This window comes from Gordionus sp. m RMFG-2023, chromosome 3 (genome assembly GCF_954871325.1).
Source record: "Gordionus sp. m RMFG-2023 chromosome 3, tfGorSpeb1-WG-v2, whole genome shotgun sequence".
NCBI classification, from domain to species: domain Eukaryota; kingdom Metazoa; phylum Nematomorpha; class Gordioida; order Chordodea; family Parachordodidae; genus Gordionus; species Gordionus sp. m RMFG-2023.
The window spans coordinates 19,495,347-19,517,359 of NC_088777.1; the positions used below are offsets into that span (position 1 = coordinate 19,495,347).

General features: G+C 28.6%; 1 protein-coding gene across 1 annotated transcript in view; it reads left to right on the forward strand.

The window, feature by feature from the left end:
• The window catches only part of LOC135927617 (serine/threonine-protein kinase 32A-like), a 36,130-nt gene extending 14,177 nt beyond the window's left edge, over positions 1–21,953 (forward strand). The window contains exons 3-11 of the mRNA XM_065463724.1: positions 2,010–2,335; positions 3,171–3,208; positions 3,360–3,449; positions 4,754–4,857; positions 5,083–5,199; positions 6,916–7,041; positions 17,113–17,268; positions 21,109–21,173; positions 21,694–21,953. Of these exons, the coding sequence (XP_065319796.1) occupies positions 2,010–2,335; positions 3,171–3,208; positions 3,360–3,449; positions 4,754–4,857; positions 5,083–5,199; positions 6,916–7,041; positions 17,113–17,268; positions 21,109–21,173; positions 21,694–21,745 (1,074 nt within the window). The 3' untranslated portion in view covers positions 21,746–21,953. The remainder of the gene's footprint in view (positions 1–2,009; positions 2,336–3,170; positions 3,209–3,359; positions 3,450–4,753; positions 4,858–5,082; positions 5,200–6,915; positions 7,042–17,112; positions 17,269–21,108; positions 21,174–21,693) is intronic.
• Positions 21,954–22,013: the final 60 nt, after the last annotated feature.

Sequence of the window (22,013 nt, forward strand, 5' to 3'; positions counted from 1 at the left end):
TGGCCAATATCTTACGTATTTTATATCTTGTAATGCTATTCGGTAATTTTATCAAATGATTTTTTTTTGACAAAGGGTAAGTAAAGCCAAAACTTCTTATAAAATTATCAGTCTTGATCTATTATCTATAGAATAAAACTAAGATTTCCAAACCTCCAATTTGACGTAAACCTCCTATTTAATACGCTTCTCCCAATAACTTAATGCTGAGCTATTTTAATTACCAGAATCAAATTAACTTCTAAAAAATCATGTGACTTGGAGCAATAGAGATATTGCAACAGTTGCCAATTATGTTAGAGCCTTTAAAATATAACCTTTCACTATCTAATATAAAAACATGCTGATGAGCGTTAATTTCGGAAAACCGTAGTGTATAAGGCGCGAATTATTAAATTTGAATATATTCTATATTATCAACATTTGCTTGTATCGTACAATTCACAAGGCAGGAAGAAAAGGTCACGGTACATTACTTATATATGTCGTATTAGGATATGTAATTCATAGGGATTTGGAATATCTCAATTTTAATCATTTACTAACGGCCAATTGTAAGTTTAAAAATCTGATTTTACCGGAGATATATTTCAGCATGTGTGAGTACTCATATTATTAAAATTTTGCCAATTTATATAAAAAAATATCTATAAAAATTAATATAAATTAAAAGTAGTTCAAAAGTTAACCGCAAATCTGAAATTTACAGTGTTACTCTAGACACGCAGGAATTCATTTCCGATTGAATCAGATATTTCGAATTTAAAAATTGCCCAGTAAATTATTTAAAGTTGAGAGATTCTAAATCCTTATGGATTCCATATTCCAATGCAACATATATAGAAATAATTGTTATGATAATTCAACTGGGTAGCAGTTTTAAGTAAAATGATATGTTCTCAGGACAAAAGTCAAATGGTTAAAACTTCTTCGGAGGGATCCAACAAGATGGCTTGCATTAGTACAGGCTCTCGAAAGATTTTTTTAAAATTATATACCTTTTAACTTATTTTTTATCCCCCCAAACCTCCCAATTTTATATTAAAAAAAATATTTTGAACGATTTAGCCAATACCTATTTAGGTCGAGTCATTGTCGCAAGAAAGACTTAAATAACAATCTAAAAATTTATTCACAGTGACGATGTTTTTGATAACTCATAAATTAGTTATAACAGAAAAAAATAAGTCATCAATAAAATTTATGGTTCAGTTTTAGACATATTCTTATAAAATGTGATAATCCATTATTTCCAATTTTTCCTGATTGAATATCACAATTAAGAAAATGGATATCTCGGGGTACCTTTTAACATTCCGCGGTGTGTGTTATGGTAACTCTAGATTTTATTTATTTATTTATAGAATTCTATATCTTATTTTAACTTGCGTATTATTGTAGTGTTCTTAAAGAAAGTATTAGATTGTTTAAATATATATTTTTTTAAAGACATTGTTAAATATGTTAAATGTTCCAGGGTCATCCATTTTATAGTACCTGGTAGAGCTTAAACTAGCATATAATAAACAAGTCACCCATTTTCATATTGTCATTCATGACCCTAGATAAACTCATGGCTTTTTCTATTCTTATTACAAATATAGTTGAATTTATTTTATTAAAAATAAATGATTGTTTAACTAATGCGCATTTGGTCAAAACCTGTTTAAAAAAAAATAAATAAAAAAAAAATAATAAAAAAAAATAAATAAAAAAAAAATAATATATGAAAAATTTCCCCATGATTTAATCTGTTACCTCAAAACCTGCTCCAGGTCTTTGCATTTAATTAAAAATTAATTTTAGTATATTATATTAGTAAATTTGGAAATTTTCACGAGCCATTTTTTACCAAACATTTTTAGAACTATTTAGTCATCATATTAAAATACATTTTTGGTTACAAATCTCAATGGGTATTAGTTTTAAAATTATTTGATAAGAAAATACATTTCTGTGATAACACTATCTCCGGTTTCCCCTAATGATAATTATAATATTTTAAAAAGGTATGCATTGTTCAAAAAGTGGATACCAAAAAAATGTACGCTATGAAGTACATGAGCAAACAACGGTGCTTCAAACATTCCTACCTATCCAACGTTATAAAAGAAATAGATATCCTCAAAAAATTGGAGCATCCATTTCTGGTCAATTTATGGTACACTTTTGAAGACCAAGAAGACATTTTTATGGTGGTAGATTTGTTGATGGGAGGTGACCTCAGGTATCATATTCAAAATAATATCGATTTTGAGGAACCCTTGGTTAAACTGTATATATGTGAATTGTCGCTGGCATTGGATTACTTGCAAAAAAACAGGATAATTCACAGGTTCATTTATGTGATATTTGTTATATCATAAACATTTCGTTTTTTTGACTATCTATTGGTTCCCTAATTCATTCATTTGTTTAATTATGTCGCAAAAAAAAATTAAATTGGACCTATAACACATGAACTGATGAGCAATATGTTTTTTTAATAAAATGAGCTTAAAGCATTTGTTCATTCAGGCAGATTTTTCTTCTTCTTTACATCAGTGTGTCGAACATTTGAGCATAACCAGAATTTAGAACCTAAACTAAAAAATATTCAGGCTCTGGTTCTAAATATTCTATAATCCGAGGAGAATATAAATAAATTACTTACACCTAAAACCAATCCCTGAAAATTTTACTATGAGTACTAGTTTCTAAAGACTTTAAAATAAGTTTCCAAGTTCTGGTTCAAGTTTCTTATTTCCTGGTTCCGAAGGTTCCAGTAATTTCAAGTGTACCAGTTGGGTTACTTCCACTTTCTTAGTTTAAATGTTTTATAACGATTTAGTTCCGTGACGGGTTTTTTTATACAAATTTATATAGGTTATTTCAAATTTATAAATTCACATCGATTCGTTCCGATTTTTATAAGCAGATTTTTAAATTAATCATAATATATATTTTTTTAATTGACTCATAATAATCTAATAACATGGTTCAGTTACGATTCGAAATATTATAACAATTCAATCCGCTTTACTAGTTCGGTTCGACAACTTGTGTTTCATCCATCGCTCTTTCTTCTTTTTTTATCAAATTTTTACATGGGCTTTCTGGAAGGCTCAATTTTTTATCATAATTTAAAACTTCAATTAAATAATCATATTTTTTTTTTATAATTATAACAGAGATGTCAAGCCAGACAATATTATATTGGATGAACAAGGTAAGTAAATAAGGAAAAAGATGTTTTCGGTATTTGAAAATTTTCATATATTTATTGGATAATTTAGTCATTATGTATAAAAGTGGATTTATATGTATGTTATTTCGCTTATTACCTTGATTTTTTGTTTAATTTAAAAAAACGCATTTAGGGCATGTTCATTTAGGAGATTTTAACATTGCCGCAGAGGTTAAAGGATCATCTGAACTAAGATCGTTGTCAGGAACAAAACCATACATGGGTAAAATTATATAAAATCCATTTATTTTAAAAATTGAGCCAGCCACTCTGGTGCGCGAACAATAATAAATAATTGAAATTATATATTGACTTGAAGTTTCGAACCGAACCTTTATAATTTAATATTTTTTAATAACCCAAACTGAACTTTTTTTTTGAAAATATAGGAGCTAACCGAACCTTCGCCGTTTATATACCAGTTTAACAGATCCATATAGATTCTCAAATATTAAAGAATGTAATCTATAATATTATATTTTATTATTATCTTATCGCTCTTGAATATTTAATTATGATCATTATTTTTTAAAAATAAAAATAATTATAATTTTTGTTAAAAAAATAGCACATAAGATAATTTCTATTTATCTCTCTTATATTCTACGATAAAAATAAAAAAAGTTAATACATATTTGCCAATTTCTTCAGAATCAAGAAAGATAAAGCTAAAAATGGCATATTCTGTGCATGTCTATATCTTGATTCTAAATCAAATATTATAAGATGAAGAAAATAACAAGATTAAAAAACATCTTATACAAACTTGGCATGTAGTTGAAGCACTTGAGGATATACAACTCACTCCTTCGATTAGTTCAATTCAAAATATATCCCTACTCAGACAACGATTTTGAATCCTAAAAATATAAGAAAATAATTAAAGTCAAAATGTCACACAATACAAAACAACGATTAATAAGTACTATTATATATTCTTTTAAAGGATCGTACAGAATAAAACCACCGATATTCTTGTATATTGGGAAAGAAAATTTGAGCAACCCGAACTCTATCTATTAGCAGAATAGCCATGTCTGCCCCAGCTACACAAGTTTTACTTGAAAGAGTATTTCCAGGATTTAAATTTATTATTAGCGAGAGCAAGAGTGGACAAAAATATATTAAAGGATTAATTGTGTGGTGTTATCATAATTTTATATACATATAAAAATTAACAATATTTTAATGCAAAATTGTGCTTTATTCCTATATATTTTTCACAAAATACTATTGAAATTATTAATGAAGCTATATATGGGCACCCTATAATATAATAATTACTGAACTTTTATAAACCTTCATTAAAGTTTAATTAAAGCCTAAACCTTAATAAAAATTTAATTCCTTAACCTGAACTGAACTTAAACCTTAAAAAAAATAATTTCGCTGAACCTAATTCTAACTTCTATATTAAAATGTTCGACACTCTAGTTTCACCTGTGCCGTTTTACAAGTCATTGGTTTATTTGTAATCTATAAAATTTCAACTTTTGATAATTATTTATTACCTGGCCTTATATATAGCCCCTGAAATATTCAAATGTGCCTTATGCGAAGGATGTGGGTATAGTTACAATGTCGATTGGTGGTCTTTGGGCATTTGTGCCTACGAGATTTTATATAAAAAAGTAACATTCAATATATTCTTAATTACATACTCTCTAAAAAATATCTAGCTCACTTTTTATTTTATTTATTAACTTTTTATTATATTTATTATGTTTAATATAGATTACTCTAGTTAAGACATGTTTCTTTTACGTTGTTGCAAATTTTTTTTTAAATTATCGAATGTTTTAAACTCTTATTATTAAATGACCAAGTTTGAAAAAAAAATTCACAATTTATCCTAGAGACCATTTGAAATAACTTCCGATATGACTATACAACAAATTTACAATGTTATACAAACAACAGAAGTCGCCTATTTTTCGTACACCAAAATCGGCATGATCAACTTGATGAAAAAAGTGAATATAAATTATTATTTTATCCTAAATTTCGTCAACTCGCAAATCTTAAAAAAAAGAATAGTTAAGAAAGAATATCATTAAAAATAATCAAACTATAATTTAGATATTTATAGATGCAGCTACTTTTAGGTGTTACGACTTAGGGTTTTGTAACTAGACACTTAATAACTCGATACGTCTCTGTCATTTAATTAATAGCTCTAAATTTGTAACAAAAATTTTATAATGCTACACTTTATTATATTATCCACTTTATAAAAGCGATGCCCTTTACACCTTGTTTTCCGTTTCAATATAAGATTATCGAATAAATATAATTTTTATTTGGAGACTCGGATAAAAAAATTTGTAGAAGGCGGGCATCATGTTACTCATAACCTATTCCAGTGTTTTATCCACGCTTTGGAAATTTTTAAAGCTTTATATTGCCAAGCTATAATAGGGACAACACTCTACGTCTCTACAAAATATGAAATATAAAAGAATAAAAATTAAGTATACATAGTTGTGTATGAAGTTATTTAATAACTTTTTTTAAAGCAATTTCTCATATTTCCTGTAAATGTATACTACTCTAAAGATCATCATAAATTTTATTATCATAACTTATATTTCAGCTTAAAATTTAATATAAATAATAATGCGAGAAACTCATAATTTAGAAATCTCAGGCGCATAGCTATATCAGAGATCTTCACGATTTATATTTAGGCAATTATTTTGTTTACAATACTATAATTTCTTATTATTAGAAGAAAAAAATTGCAATATTTTCTTAAATTAGAAACTGTTTTAAATAAGCTAAATTTAAATCAAAAAATATTAGGCCCAAGGTCATTAAAAGATTTCAAAAACCTAGTCCCACTGAAAAATAGCCGGGTTTGGACCGCCCGGCCCGGCCCATGAAAGTCTCTGATATGGATTTGGTTGAGATTATGAGAATTGCGAATACTTTTATGTTACAAGCTTATAAGACTAAAAGATAATTCACGAGATTTTTGATTGTCAATGCGAAAGTGAAATTATATGATTTTGAGATTTGCCACCTAGACAAACACATCATTCAATATCAACGTGGACTCAATAGAAGATTAATATAATATAAAAGTTTTTATTCTGCTTTTGGATACATTTTTGGTTCAAATTAATAAACGATTTATGATTCATCTAATATCTCTATCCAGTTTACAAATACTATTACCTAGAAATTTTTCTGAGGATATGTTAAATCCTGATATAAAATAAATTAAATATTTAGCTCATTTTATTCATTAGATATAAATATATCTGAAGACCAATTAATTTTAGAATCTAAATGTCGGTACGAAAGATTAATTTTAGTAGCTAATATTCTAAGAACGCTATGGAAGCATATATATTTTAAAATATATTTTGGAGTTTTTCCCAAATATATTGAAATAACTGTATATTTTGGCAACAATGCAATTTTTACAAGCACAAACATGAAGACCTTTTCATTTTTATTAATATCTCAGATGTACGACATCAAAAAATCGATTGAATGGGATAGTTCTACTTAATATGTATAGATTGATAATCCCCAGGTCGGGTCGGGCAAAAACCTATGAGAATTTTGCCATTTGCAGACCTCTCAGAGTAATGAAGTGTCTCATTACGAAATGGAAATGACGCTAAACGAGTTATTATCTTATTTCTATTCATTAAAAAAGAATAAATTTTATTTTAAAACAGCTTTTAGCCTTTAATCCTAACGAAAGAATCCATTTCTTGAAAATGCTTAAAGAACAGCCATACGTTAACCATATGAACTTTCAAGCCATATACAACAAAAAAATTAAACCATCCTTTGCACCATCAGTAAATTCTTAGCAACTTCTTTTATACATTATTAAATTGTCTTATTCTACTTAGAATTAGTTCATAATATAATTAAATTTCTTTAATCTTTTTAACAGTTAAGTTAAACAGGAGTGAATAATTTTTAAATAATTGTTTTAAAAAGAAGGCTTAAGGGAATGAAGGAATAGGAAAATTATTTTACCTCAAATTTAGAAACTTCTGAGAGAAAAGGAGGGGGGAGGGTGGAAAACTTTTTTCGATTTTCTTACCCTAGATACGAACCTGCATTAGAATTAAAAAAAAATTTAAATGGTCTCTCAGATATAAATTATTTAGGTTTACATTATTATCTTTATAAGTTAATGCTTTTTTTGATTAAATAATATCTTCCATCTTCAAATTATTAATTTAATTGAAATCTTTCTTTAGTTTTTTGGTTTATTTGAGGTTAATTCAATTGAGATTAAAGTCGCTTTAAACTACACTACCATGTTTTAATAACTATATAGTATCAGTCTTATTGATTAAGAGAGTAGGAGAGACGGGGGCACATTGGGGACAGAGAGCATTAGTCCATTCCAATTTATTTCTAAAATACTATGATATAAAATTAGAAATTTAAATTTAATACAGCTAATTATGCCATACATCATTTTTTTAAAAAAAATTGAAAAATAGTTATTCTATTAATTTTTATGAAGGTAAAAGTTTGCATTAGCATATCAAGGTAAGGCAAACTTTTTCTTTAGATTTTAATAAAGCTTTAAAATTAAATGCTATTTTTTTAATTTAACATTTTTTCAGAATTATAAATCAGATTAATATGATTAATGACATTTATAAAATTAGAGGGCATGTTGATAGTTGGTCCTAGGAATTTTGGTCCTGTTAATTATTGCATATTTATCTTTTTTATCTTAATTTAAAAAAATCAAAAAAATTTTAAATGAATATTTAAATTTATCAATTTTAAATATTAATTTTTGTTATAGTATATTTTAAATCAGGGTTGTGCATTTGACCAGTCAAATACGTTTCGGTCAATTGACGGATATTTGACCGGTCAAAAAATGTTTTTTACGCCAATATCAACTTAATTTTGTATACATATCTAATATATATAATCTCCATAATCAAAACATGATCGTTTTCGTATCTTCTTATGTATTTAAAATTTAAGTAGACTATATAGTGTAATGTTATTTTTTTGCTCTCTTCGAGAGTCGAACCACAAATCTCGCGTTTCAAAGTCGTATGTTTTAAGCATGCACCAACTTAAATATAATTAAATTTAAAATATTAATTATATATATATTAATTAATAGCTGATATTTTTAAAATTCTTCCGTTTATTACCAAACTAGCTGACGGGGTTGAAGGGTAATTATTTAGTTTGTGTGTATAGTACTAAATACTTTATTAATAAATTTTCTATAAATATTAAAATTTAGTAGAAAAAGAGGTAAAATTGTTGCAATATATACCGTGAGCATGTATTAGAAATAAAAGAAATAAAAGTAAGGACTTATTTCAACTATTACTATTTAAATTTAAATCAAATTTATTACTATATATTTTTCATCTAAAAAACATTATATATATATAAATATAAAAAGTTAATTGAACAACTTAAATAGTTAATATATAAAATAAACAATATTCAAATAAAACTAAAATTAACTATTCAAATTTAAATCAATCAACATTCCCCCTCTTCTACAAAGAACTAATCTTCTTCTCAGCAGTCATCAAGAGCTTGTTGTCCCAAAAGTTTTTTCCCGTTTACTCGGTTTCATCTTGGTTCGCGCATAAGTCTCAAATGTTCTCGTAGGCTTGATTCTATCACGTAGGTTTGATAAAATCGTTTATTAGAGTTGCGTGAGTTTGTACGTTTATTGTAGGCTTGAATCAATTGCGTAGGTTTGATAAAATCGTTGAACGTTATCGTTGGTTTGATATCCTTATCGTATGTTGTTCACATTTCTCAAAATTGTTATTATCATGTTTCATAATTAATCCAGTTGAATATTGGAATTTGGAATAAATCGGAATATATAATTTGGAATAGTTGATCAAATCAAATGTATGAATAATATGCACGAATAAAATTTTGAATTTCGGAACAATAAAATATGTAATAAGGAATGATAATTTAAGGAATAAGGAATAAAATCCAAAATAAGGAATGATAAATCATGATGATTATTATATTATTTTTTAGGTGTTAAGTTAATCATAGCGTTTTATACTTTTAGCGTTTTATGCGTTTTATATTTTTAGCGTTTTATATTTTTTGCGTTTTATATTTAAATTTTAAGCACGTAATCTTTTAAGTAATCAGGTTTATTTTTAATTCTTATTGGTCTAGTAATTGGTATCTTAATCTCATTCTTTGTGTCCACACTTCCCCCCTTAGAGGAATTTTTAGGGTCAATTTCATAATATTTTAAACTATTGTAACATTCTCTTTTCCTTAACTGATCAATATGCCTACTTACTATCCCTTTATCAGTATAAACTTGAAACATGGTGTTACTCTCTTTAAGCTTGATGCTGCCTTTGCACCACGTATCATCACCCTGTTTCTTATACCAAACATAGTCTCCTCTATTAAAAGTTCGATTTCGTGGTAACGACATGAAGACTTCACCAACTTTATCCTCCAAAGGTTTTAATAAATCCCACTTTATTCTAATGTCGCGGTTAAACATTCTTTTGGACGGTGTAACTCCCGTAGTGTCATTCGGCGTGTTTCTATAGTTGAACAAAAATCTGTCCAGCGCAGTTTCTAAGCCAATCCTTATGTTTCTTTTCATATGAGCTTTAAATGTTCTCACCATACGTTCAGCTTGTCCATTAGATTGCTGATGGTAGGCCGACGTTAGTACATGTTTTATACCATAATTGCTACAAAATTTTTCAAAATCTTTGCTCGTGAAATTGGTACCATTATCTGTAACAATGGTTTCAGGTATACCAAATAGTGAAATAGTTTTATAAATTTCCTTTAACGTGAATTCAGTCGTAATACTCTTTACCGGAACTATAACCGGAAATTTACTGTAAGCATCAACGATTATTAACCAATTCTTTGTAAAAAACGGACCCGCATAATCTATGTGTATCCTTTCAAATGGTTTAGTTGCTGCTACCCATGGATTTTGTATTTTCTTTGGATTGTCATGATAAATATTACAATCATCGCAACTTTTGACTTCCAAATCAATGTTGTTGACCATACCAGACCACCACATACGATCTTTGGCTAAGGATTTAATTTTACCTGCTCCCAAATGACCTTCGTGTAACGCCTTCAGTATGTTCTTTCTCAGACTTGACGGAATTATTATTTTGTCGCTTTTGTACAGACAATCTTTAATGATACTTAGTTCTTGTTCAATATTTTCATAAATTTTATTTTGGATAGGCACATTATTTCTTATGTCATTCATAACTTGAGATAATTCAAAATCTTTGGATGTTTCATCACGTATTCGGTCAAAACTAAGAGGTATATCGCCAAAGTCATTTATAATCGCGATATCATCAATAACGTCATCATCAATTACTTGTGGTAGTCTTGAGAGGCAATCGGGAACAACATTGTATTTACCAGCTTTATATCTGATGTTAAAGTCGTAACCCCCCAAAATTATACTCCACTTCTGTAACCTTAATGACATGGTGCTATTATCTTTGAGCCCTTTGGTGAAAATATGGATTAGCGGCTTGTGATCCGTTATAATAGTGAACTTAGTCCCTATCAAGTATTCTTGAAATCTCTTGATAGCAAACATAATGGCCAAAGCTTCACGCTCAATATTGGTATAATTTGTTTCAGATTTTGCTAAAGTTCTTGATGCAAAAGCTATCGGTTTTTCTTTGCCATCTTTTTCAGTGTGAAACAAAACAGCTCCTAAACCTCTTTTAGATGCATCAGTCGCAATTCCGATAGGTAGTTCAGGATTAAAGTACGTCAAAGCTGGAGGAAGACTAATCAATGTCTTTAGATCATCAAAACTTTTGGAGTGTTCTAAATTCCACTCCCATTTTTCTTTGTTAACAATCTTGTATAAAGGATCAGCTATTTCAGCGAAGTTGTTCAAAAATTTTCTGTAGTACCCGGCCATACCTAGAAACGTTGACAATTCCGCGGCTGATTTTGGTTCCGGCATTTTAACGATCGCCTCGATCTTATCATGGTTGGCGTGGATCCCCTTGGCGTCGATGTCGTGTCCTAAGAACCTTAGACTTTTTTTGAAAAATAATCTTTTTGCAAAATTAGGCACTAAACCATGAGATAGTATTCTTTCAAAAACCTTCTTTATGTTGTTGAAATGAACCACTACTTCCCGTAATTAGTAGATCATCAATATAAAATATGACATCTTTCATGTCACTGAAAATTTGATCCATAATTTGTTGAAAAATCGCAGATGAAGTCTTTAACCCAAAAGGAAGTCTGGTAAACCGGTAGTACCCCCTGTGTGTAGATATAGTTAATATGTCTCTGCAGGTTTCATCGATGGGAATTTGTAGGAACGCATCCTTGAAATCTATCTTGGTGAACTTCTTCCCTTCCTTGAGCTTAGCGATAAGATCATTTATTCTTGGAAGTGGGTATCTGAAGTCCTCAAGGGCTGGGTTGACAGTGTCTTTGAAGTCTACGCAAACCCTAACGCTCCCATTATCCTTGTAGACAGCGGTTATCGGACTTGCCCATCGGACATCTGTTACCGGCTCAATGATTCCATCTCCTATCCATCTCATAAGTTCTCTAGTAACAGCGTCTATCTTTGAATAAGGTAACCGTCTAGGTGGTATGATTTTCGGTTTGGCGTCGTTACGTAGATATATCTTGACATTCCTTTTATTGATCGGTTTTTTAGTCTGTTTAGGTTCGCAATCTTTTATTAATTTCTTTATTTTATCTTCATAGTTGGTATCAATGTTTGCTATAAACTTGTTCAAAATATTACTAAAGGCATTAATCCACATACGTCCCAATAACGCATTTTTATTAGATTTAACGATCACGGCTTGCAAGTGTTTGGTGATACCTTCGTAGGTTACTTTAACTTGAGTGACGCCAATAATCTTGATTAAGTTTCCATCATAAGCTGTGAGCTGTAGAGTGGACTTTTTAAGATCTTTAATACCTATTTGTTTAGCCATATCATGAGGTATAATTGTAAACTTGGATCCCGTATCAACCTGCATAGTAACAACAGCATCATTTACTTTTAAAGTGGTCTAGAACGCATTATCATTAAGTTTAAACTCAGTTAAATTGTTGATATTAAAATCACTACCATTATTATTTTGTGTAGGGTTATATTTTTCTTCAACAATCTCTTCAATGTTCATGTTACAATTGATGTTACTTTGATTCACGTCATTATATTGTAATGGTTTTCTTTGATTAATATTTTGATTATAATTTTTCCACGCATTATTTTCTCCATTATTGTTGTTATTATAGGATTGATATTGATAACCATATCGATTATTATATTGACTCTGATTTCTTTGATTGTTGTAAGACCAGGAATTGTTTCTCCCATTATAATTATTGTTTTGCCAAGTACCTCTACCATAATTGTTTGAATTGTTATTGTATTGCCAGGCATTGTTTCTATTATAATTGTTTGCATTATTGTTGTTGTGCCACATGGAGTTTCTTCCGTAATAGTTTGAATTGTTATTCGAAGATGGTTATTACGAAAATTTCTAGAGTTACCCTCACTATCTCGAAAAATATTGTTTTGATAGTTTCGGCTAGCACTATAATTAGGCCTAAAATCATTATAATTTCTCTTCTTAAAATCAAAATTTTCCTTATGAATGTTACGTCCATTATAATTAAATTATTACGTTCATAATCATTAGAATTATTCTCATTATTACTAAAAGTACTTTTGCATGGTATTTTATCCATGTTTAAATTGTAAAACTTTTTATTTTTATCCAATTTTTTATTATTGTCTACATAATTTGTATCGCTAACGTCTGGTTTAATATTGCTGCCATCTAACTCCACTCCTAATTTCATCATCTTATCTAAACCTTCGTGCTTATGTTTATTTAACTTCCTTCTAATATTATCATTTAAAGAACAAGTTATTAATTTCTCAATCATTCTTGTATCGTTATCAAAATCGCATTTTTTATGAAGTTTTGAAATTCTAAAATAAAAAGTATGGAAGGACTCCTCGGCACCTTGTACCGCTAAATTAAAGTTCTTTATATTTACATTAATGTCCTCACTTGGAATTAACAGTTTCAATTTACCAAAAACAATATTAAAATCTTTTAACTGTGCTTTAGAACATATCGACGTAACTTGGTCTACAATCTCAATTGGTAAGCTGCATAGTAGTGTCCTAACTTTAGATGAGTCTGACTCAATATGTCCTTCAAAGTATGTTTCTATTAAGTTAAGGTAAGTCTCAGATAATTTTCCTGATAACTTGGGAAATTTAGGAACATATTGAGTGTGTGTAAGAGTTAATTTTTCGTCCATGATATAATTTTATTTGAGTAAAGTAAACTTTCAATATTTAAAATCGTAAAAGCAAAACATTGTAGTTCATTAAAATAAAATTTAAGTTGTCTAAAAATTTTAATCAAGAGAATATGGTCCACTAAGTTTTAATAGTTTATCTATAAAAATTCTAATTCGAATTCGTAAAGAGGATTTAATCCGCTAAGTTTCAATATAATTTGTCTGTGAAAAATTTAATACTAATTCGTGACTAAGTTTTTAGAAAAAAATTTATTGATATTCTATAAGTTAAATATTGCGTAAATTTATATTTAATAATGAAATATAGGGAAAAATTTTCTTTACCCTATAAATATAATGTCAAATATGTAGAGCATAAAGATATTTAAATTTTAATATTCAATAATTTTACAAAATATAAAAATAAAATTATTGTCATCAAGAATATAGGGTTTTCCATTTAGAGACATATATGCATCAATCATTTTTCGTAAAGATTTAAAATAAAAAACAATTTCGTTCGTCCTATTATCACGTACATAAGAAAATTCTTTACATATACCCATTTCTTTCAACATTTCATCAATAATAACGTATTGAGGTATATCATAAGTTTTAAAACAAAACATCACGACGTAAAAATTGAAAGATTTAGACGAAAAAATATTTTTTATCATATAACTCCTTTATTTATATATATATATACTCTATTTTATTTTTTATTTTTTTTACCTTTTTATAATTTTGTAAATTTGGATAAAATTTTGACTATCGAAAAGAAAAGTCAAAAAATTTTATTTGTCCTTTTATCATCTCCAATATCGAACGACGAATTTGATAAGTAATTCGTTTACTTTTTATTTTTAACAAAAGAATTCAAGGTAAGGATATTTTTTAAATTTTTTTTAAAACTTTTATCATTTAAATTTAATTTAAAACGAAAAACGTACCACCGTAACCGGGGCACCATAAAAGAAATAAAAGTAAGGACTTATTTCAACTATTACTATTTAAATTTAAATCAAATTTATTACTATATATTTTTCATCTAAAAAACATTATATATATATATAAATATAAAAAGTTAATTGAACAACTTAAATAGTTAATATATAAAATAAACAATATTCAAATAAAACTAAAATTAACTATTCAAATTTAAATCAATCAACAAGAAATATCAAAATTTAAATTTGTGATGGAAATCATATTGGATAAAATTTAAAATAGAAATGCTTGAAAATTTTTTAATTTTAAATGGGCTAGACATTGGCCTGAAAATTTTTTTTTGCAGAAATCAATGATTATAAATAGATTCAGCTTTTAGAATTCTTCAGGCTGCTTTCAAGTTAGCGGCATTATCAGTAACTAAAGAATATACTTTTACCGGATTCAATTCACTGGAACAGGCGTCATCACCATAAAATTAATAATACTCACTTTTCTGATGCACACCTGATACAATTGATAAGTGTGGAACTTTATCTATTATATCTGCAACTCTCGCCTCCATATCTCCTGACGCTTTGTCTAGAAGATATCCAGCCAGCTGCCTTCGCATGGGTAAAGTATAAATAGAACGTAATTTTTTTTAAAAAATATTTTGGATTTAGGGATTTTCAGTGATGTGGAAAGGTAAATTGCTCGCATATACACCCTTTGTAAACCAGTGATCGAGCTCATTTCTTTGGGATTCTTTCTACCTATAAAACCGGTTGTACAAGATTGTGATTTAAATTTAATCGCCTTGCTTGTAGATTGATCAGAGATAATGGAATCAAATTTTCTTGAGTCACAAGTCAATTTGATAATTATTTTCACTAATTTCACCCAATTCTTCATCAGAGCTCGAAGTATTACAAATTACATTTGTGTGATTTTTTGTCTAGATTTATATTTTGGAATTTGAATAAAATTTTTCCTTAATTATGACAGGGCACATAGTACAGCTGTTTACTGAAGCTTGACCATTCTATCAACGTGGGTAATATAGGACATCTTGTAAAACCTGCATACGGCTTTCATTACATACTTCCTGAAAATGTTTCCAAAGATGCTTTGGTTTGACCATAATCCCTAATATATTAAAATTTAACTATAAAAGATTTTGATTATTGTAAAGTTAATCAATCTTAATTATTTCAATAATTTGGCTTAATATTATATAAAATATAATATAATATATAACTTTTTACCAGAATTGAATAGATTATTTTGTAAATCTGACCACAACAACTATAAAGAAAATTAATGATATGATACGTTATTTATAGCACTTATGCCCTCTGACGTTAAAGATTCAACAGAGCTACGCTAAATTCCTCATTTCCATCTAACTGGAACAAAATTAATTTGGGTGAAAAAAATAAAAACGAGTAGCCCTCTACGCGTTTGTGGGCAAGCCGCACGTACTTGTACGCACAATAGTCCGAGAACTGTTATTTAAACGTCCTTAGACTCATAAAAGAAGAGTTGGGCAAAACAAAAGCCTATGCCCTAGAACTACAGTATAATTTAATTACTTTAAGAGTGGGAGATGGCTGATTTTAAGTTTAAATTCTTTAATGTAGGCCTTAGATGATTACTATCGATTTTGAGATTTAATGTTCATATCAATTGGATTTCGATTTATCCTAAAATAACGAAATCAATATATATTATTTAACTTCTGATAAAAATAAGATGTTCAATTTTAATATTCTAGTTCGATTAATATGGTTTTTAATCTTGATATACCATCATTTGCATTTGTAGATTCCACTTGCACCGGAAAAACTGAACCTCTAAAATTAATTTATAAATTCAAATGTAGCAAGTGGAAGTAAAATAAATGAGAATTAATAAAATTTATACTCGGATATTAAATAAAATTTAAATTTATTTTAAAAAATAAACCATGAAATATTAAATTTTAATGTATAATAATTATAATTTCCTTTATGATACAAATATATTTTTAAATAAATTTTAACCTAATAAAATTGATAAACATGCTTTTAATGCATACTAGTTAATTATATCAAAATATTTCGCCAATATTTTATAGTATTTGGCCGGTCAATTGACCGACATGCTAACCCTGCTTTAAATGATTTATTTTTACAAAAATTTGTAAAAATCCCGGAGTTAAATTTTATTTCCTAATTATTACATATTACAATACTATCGGTAAATTAATATTCTTTAAAGTCTCTAGTATTATAATAATATCAAAAAAAATTATTTTTATATTTAATGGTGGACCAACTAACAACATATGCTGGACAACCTATCACGCTATGATCAAATTAATTTTTCTAAAAAACGAATGTTTTAAAAATTTATATATTAAATAAATAACTTATACTTTGAAGATTCCAGATTGGTTTAAAAGTATGAAACTTATTTAGATTTGAACGAGTAGTGTCACCACGTTAAAGCAAGAAGGTTACAATTTTTAAAACTCCCACCAACAGTTCTGATCTTAAGGTCCCATAAAACGCACTTATTGTGCATAAAATTATACGCAAAGTTATTTTCCATTGGTTTTAAAAATTATCATTTATTTTAAATCTTCGAAGAAATATTTTTCTATTCATTGATAGAAAGAACAATTAAACTGCGATCCTACTTTCGAATTGGAAGAAATGATAATTGAAGCCAATCCTTTGCACAAGAAAAAAAAAAGATTAGCTAAGCAAAACCTTAGAAAAGAACTCTTAGAAAAACGTCTATCACGAGTTTCGAACGAGAGTAAACACGTAAGTCGAATATCACATTGTCCATTCATTTCACTCTATTTAAAAAAAAATATATATAATTTAGAATATATATTTTATAAGAGATCAAGAAAGGGAAAAATAAGTTCTTTTATATGAGATTTTTAAATCTCGCATCAGAATTGGTTTTATTTTTCTAGTGTTGTAAATGATCGCGTGGTAAATAAAATTTGTATTTAAAAAAACATAGAAAAAGACATTTATTTTATTTTAAACGAAAATGCGCTTATATAATACTTGATAAAAATTTATATAAAAACTTATAATGAATAAAAATCAGGAAAAAAATGTCAATCTGAAATACGATGAATTAGTAGACAATTTAAAAGAAGATTTATCAATAATATTTTAATTGAGAGATAAAATAAAGGCAGCCTGGACCATCATACCGCTTTGAAAATAAAATTTGACCATGGAATAGTTTGAACCGGTATCGGTTGACCTACATCAGATAAAACATCAAATATTTAAAGTTCATCTACTCCGTAATACCGACTTCAACTCCAGTAAAACGCATTTTTGCCTAGTATCTATCCATTTTAAATACGAAACGCTCTTGGATATCGGACCAAAATTTTGAACAATTTAAAAATTAATATAAATTTTTTAATTTGCTAAATATTAAAATATAATTTATATAAATTATTTTGTAATTATATTATAAAATAACATATATGTATATATCAAAACAATTAGTAATATAAAAAGGGAATTTTTAAAAAACGACATTAATTATTATCATATAAACAAATATATATAATATTTCATATTAAATACAATGAACAATATACATATATTAGTAATAGGAAGAAAGAGAGAAAAAAAATGGAGGGGGAGGGCCTAAAAAGTATTAAAGTTAAAACTAATCATCTTGTGGGATGAGGCTGCCTATGAAGCTAATGTAATTAGCCTTGTGAATCACTATGGCGAGTCTTTAAGTTTGCATATGTGAGAGCCAAGTTCCTTGAAAAAATAAAGAGCACATTTCCCAAAAGTTGTAAGGGTTATGAAAATGATGGGTATGAATATGTATTCTTGAGAAATTTCAGAATATTTAGCTATTTAAAGTGACACCTTTTTCTCAAGAATGTTAAGGGTTTGCTTTGATGGTACATGTGGATCAATACACGAATAATCCCAGACCAAGAATGGACCTCCAAGTGAAAAGACCGGAAGGTTCAAGAATAGAGGGAATTTGAGCAGATCTCAAAGCTCTAAGGATGATTGAATTGCATAGATTATATCTAACGATACGACCTTTACACGAACAGTGGATGCTATGTCTTCCATTACCCAAAGCGGCTGAACTGCTGCATCCTGAACATGTGTTGGGTTGGGTTATTAGGCAGTTTAAACGAATACCACTCGCATGAGTGAGCTCATTTTGGTTCAGTTGTAATTGCAAATTAACTGAGAGATTAGCTTCGAGGAACTCATGACCGGAACCATTAAGCAGTGAGGAGAATAAAGGACGGTCAGATAATTGCATTCTAGAAAGGAGGGATTCAACGCAGATTTTAATAATTCCTATCTTAGTCCTTCTGCTTATTCGTTTCAGGAAGAGGGTGATCAGCAATAATTCTTGTTTTCCACTCGATGATAGGATCATTATAGGAAGAGTCGGGTTTTATCAAATGAGAATTTACTATATTTTTTGTTAAAAGACACTGGATATGAAGGCTGTTAAGGCAAGATCGGACGGAGATCTGATACCAAGTCCTCCTATCTTAGTGGGTAAAGAGGCTTGTGTCCATGCAATTTCTTCGAATTTAAGGTTTAGAATATTTTCTTTCATAAACTCAGAGAGGAATGGGTAATTTAAAAATGGGAGATGATCGAAGCTCATATAGGATACGAGGAATAGTGAAAAAAAATTTCAAGAGGAAAAAGACGACTTTATTGGAGGGGAGAAGGGAAAATAAATCAGCCATTTCAAAAAGTGTTTCAAGTGTGGACTGAAGGAAGGAAGTATAAAGTTATATAGTCCATCAAGGGTCGTCAGTTTGAAGTTGCTTGAATTTGGTTCGAATGAATTAATAGGGATGAATTTAGATTTAGGGAACCTAAATGGTCTCCCTGTTGTATGCCCTCAATGGATGGATTTTTATAAGTATCAAATTTCAGGGTGGAAAGCAGTTGATAACAAGAATGAAAGAATTTTGTGTAACCAGGGAAAATAGTAACAGTGGAACTCAGGAAGGAATTCCGGGAGAGTGTATTGTAGGCATTGGAGAAGTCTATTTTGACTAAAGATTCATTGGAGGGTAGATTTTCTAAATGTAATCTAGTCATATATATAACCGCTTTACAGTCACCAGGGATCCCAACACCAAGTTGGAAGGGGCGACGTGAAGCATCATGCTTTATTCGAGAAGATATCATCTTATAACTACGACGAAAGGTAGAACCGATGGCAATTGGTTGATATCATCATTGGGCTTTTGAAGTGCAATTAGCCTAGCACCGAAGAGGATAGGAGAAACAAAGCTTGGTACTTCAACTTTTAAAATTTTATTGCAGAGATGTTAATTTAGTAAGAATGGGAGTTTTTGAGAAGGTTGAGGGGGAAGTGATGTCCTGGAGAAAAATGGGGCGGATGCCATCAAGACCATGGGCAGAATCACGATGAAAGGAAAGGATAGCTTTCCTCACTTCTTCAGAAGTAAATAGAGAAGCACATGTTGATTGAGGTTGAGGGGAAATTGGGATAATGTTTGCTGTGGTGTGTTTTTGACAGAGCTTTATATAAGTGGCCATGGAAGGCTCAGCCAGAGAGTCATGTGTGGACACCAATCTGAGTGCACCTTTTATATTCATGTCAATTTTCTTGCAAAACAGATTGGCCTTCATCTCAATTGGTGAGTGTTTTCTTTTATTTATGACAGGCAATCACATTTTGTATTTAAGAAGATGAGGAGTCTTGATCGAGGCAGCAACTTTGACTTGCTGGGTAAGGGATTTATGTGACGTTTTGTCAGGCACCCTGAAGGTATTATATCAATAGAATAGGAATTTTAGCCATTCATGCTCATTGCTAAAGTTTAGCAATAGGGAGGATAGACAATCAGCGAAAGATTTAGCAACTAACATCTTGCACCTTTAGGGATCCTTGAAATGATATTTGGTTTGGGATGGTCAAGAAAAAAAATTGAAAAACTGGAATTTGAATTATGAAGAGGTGGAAGAGAATTCTGTTTGAATTATGAAGAGGTGGAAGAGAATTCTGAAGGAATAATCGATGGATTGATAAGGGACAGTGGAACAAAGTCAGAATGTGGACATCTGACTGAACGAGGTCGATATACTTGTAAGCATCCATCTTATCTAATATATACTAATTTTTGACATGAAGGACAGATTTGTGAAGATGAAGATAATGATAAATTAATGATTCATTTTGTTGAAAATTTAATTTCATAAATAAATAAAAGAACTCCAAAACATTTTTGAATAATGAAATTATTTCAGAATAATTATTTTGTCATTGTTTTATATTTTTATATACACTATACTACACAGAATAAAATATTGAATTCAACCGCTAACATCGTGTTATTAGGCATTTATTAATATCATATTTAAGGCACTTTAAAAAAAGAAACATTTATAGATTTGAATGAACACGAATGCGCTCACGAATTTGAAAACTTTTTTTTTGTGAAAGAACGTCAAACGCGAACGAATTCTTTTTTTTTTGTTTACATCACTAAATTTTTCAAAACCTAGTCGTAAAAAATGGTGCATAACTTCAGTTTTTTGTTTAATTGATCAATAATTATATCAGATTGTATTATTATTGGTATAAATTTTTGGTATTTATAGGATAGCATACATCAAGACGAATTAGATCGAGTTTTAGATACTTTCACGCCTTTCAATCGAGAAAGGTAAGCTTTATCAAATTTATTTGCTACATTAATAATTACATAAGATGTATTTGTTAGATTTTATTTGATTATAATATAATGAATGCCGCGCATAACCAAATTTTATAGAACTAATGAGGGATGGGTAGTTAGTATAGAGATAAGTTTAGCAATTGATTTAATCGGAAGATCAAAATGTACAGATTTTGTTATACTGAATAGGAAAAAATATGGCATTAGTCTTTAAAACTTTAAGCAAAATAGTAAACAAGTATATAAAGACTAGTCAGCATTCATAATTGACTTAGGATGAATACAATTTTAATTACCTATTTTCTCTAAATAATGTAGAACCGGTTTCTTTAAAAAAATAAGCTTATATTTTATATAAAAAAATAAAAGGCATACTCGGCCTAAATTTAATATATTGAGAAGTCTAAAAAATTTTACATTTGAGCAAAACGTGTTTGTTCAAAAACTGGGAATATTTTTCCAAAATTCATCTCATGATTACTATATTAAATATTTGAACTTTTTTTAGGCGGATTGAAGAAAAGGCTAGGAGAGAATTGAAAATTATCAATGAAAAATGAAATTTATTTTGCTAATATATACGCACTATAAAACTCCATTCTCTTCTGTATTTTTACTATTTTATTTGAAATGATTATATGTATATTTTTTTTTCCTTTCGATTTGGAAAAGTCTAATATTTATCTTTTATCTAAATTTTATTTATAGAAACAAATTATACTGGTATTATACTCTATTATATTATTTAAATACTGATATACGTGAATATCGACGAATTCCAAAGGTATTTTTTTTATAATATATTATTAAAAAATATTTTTCTAGTTA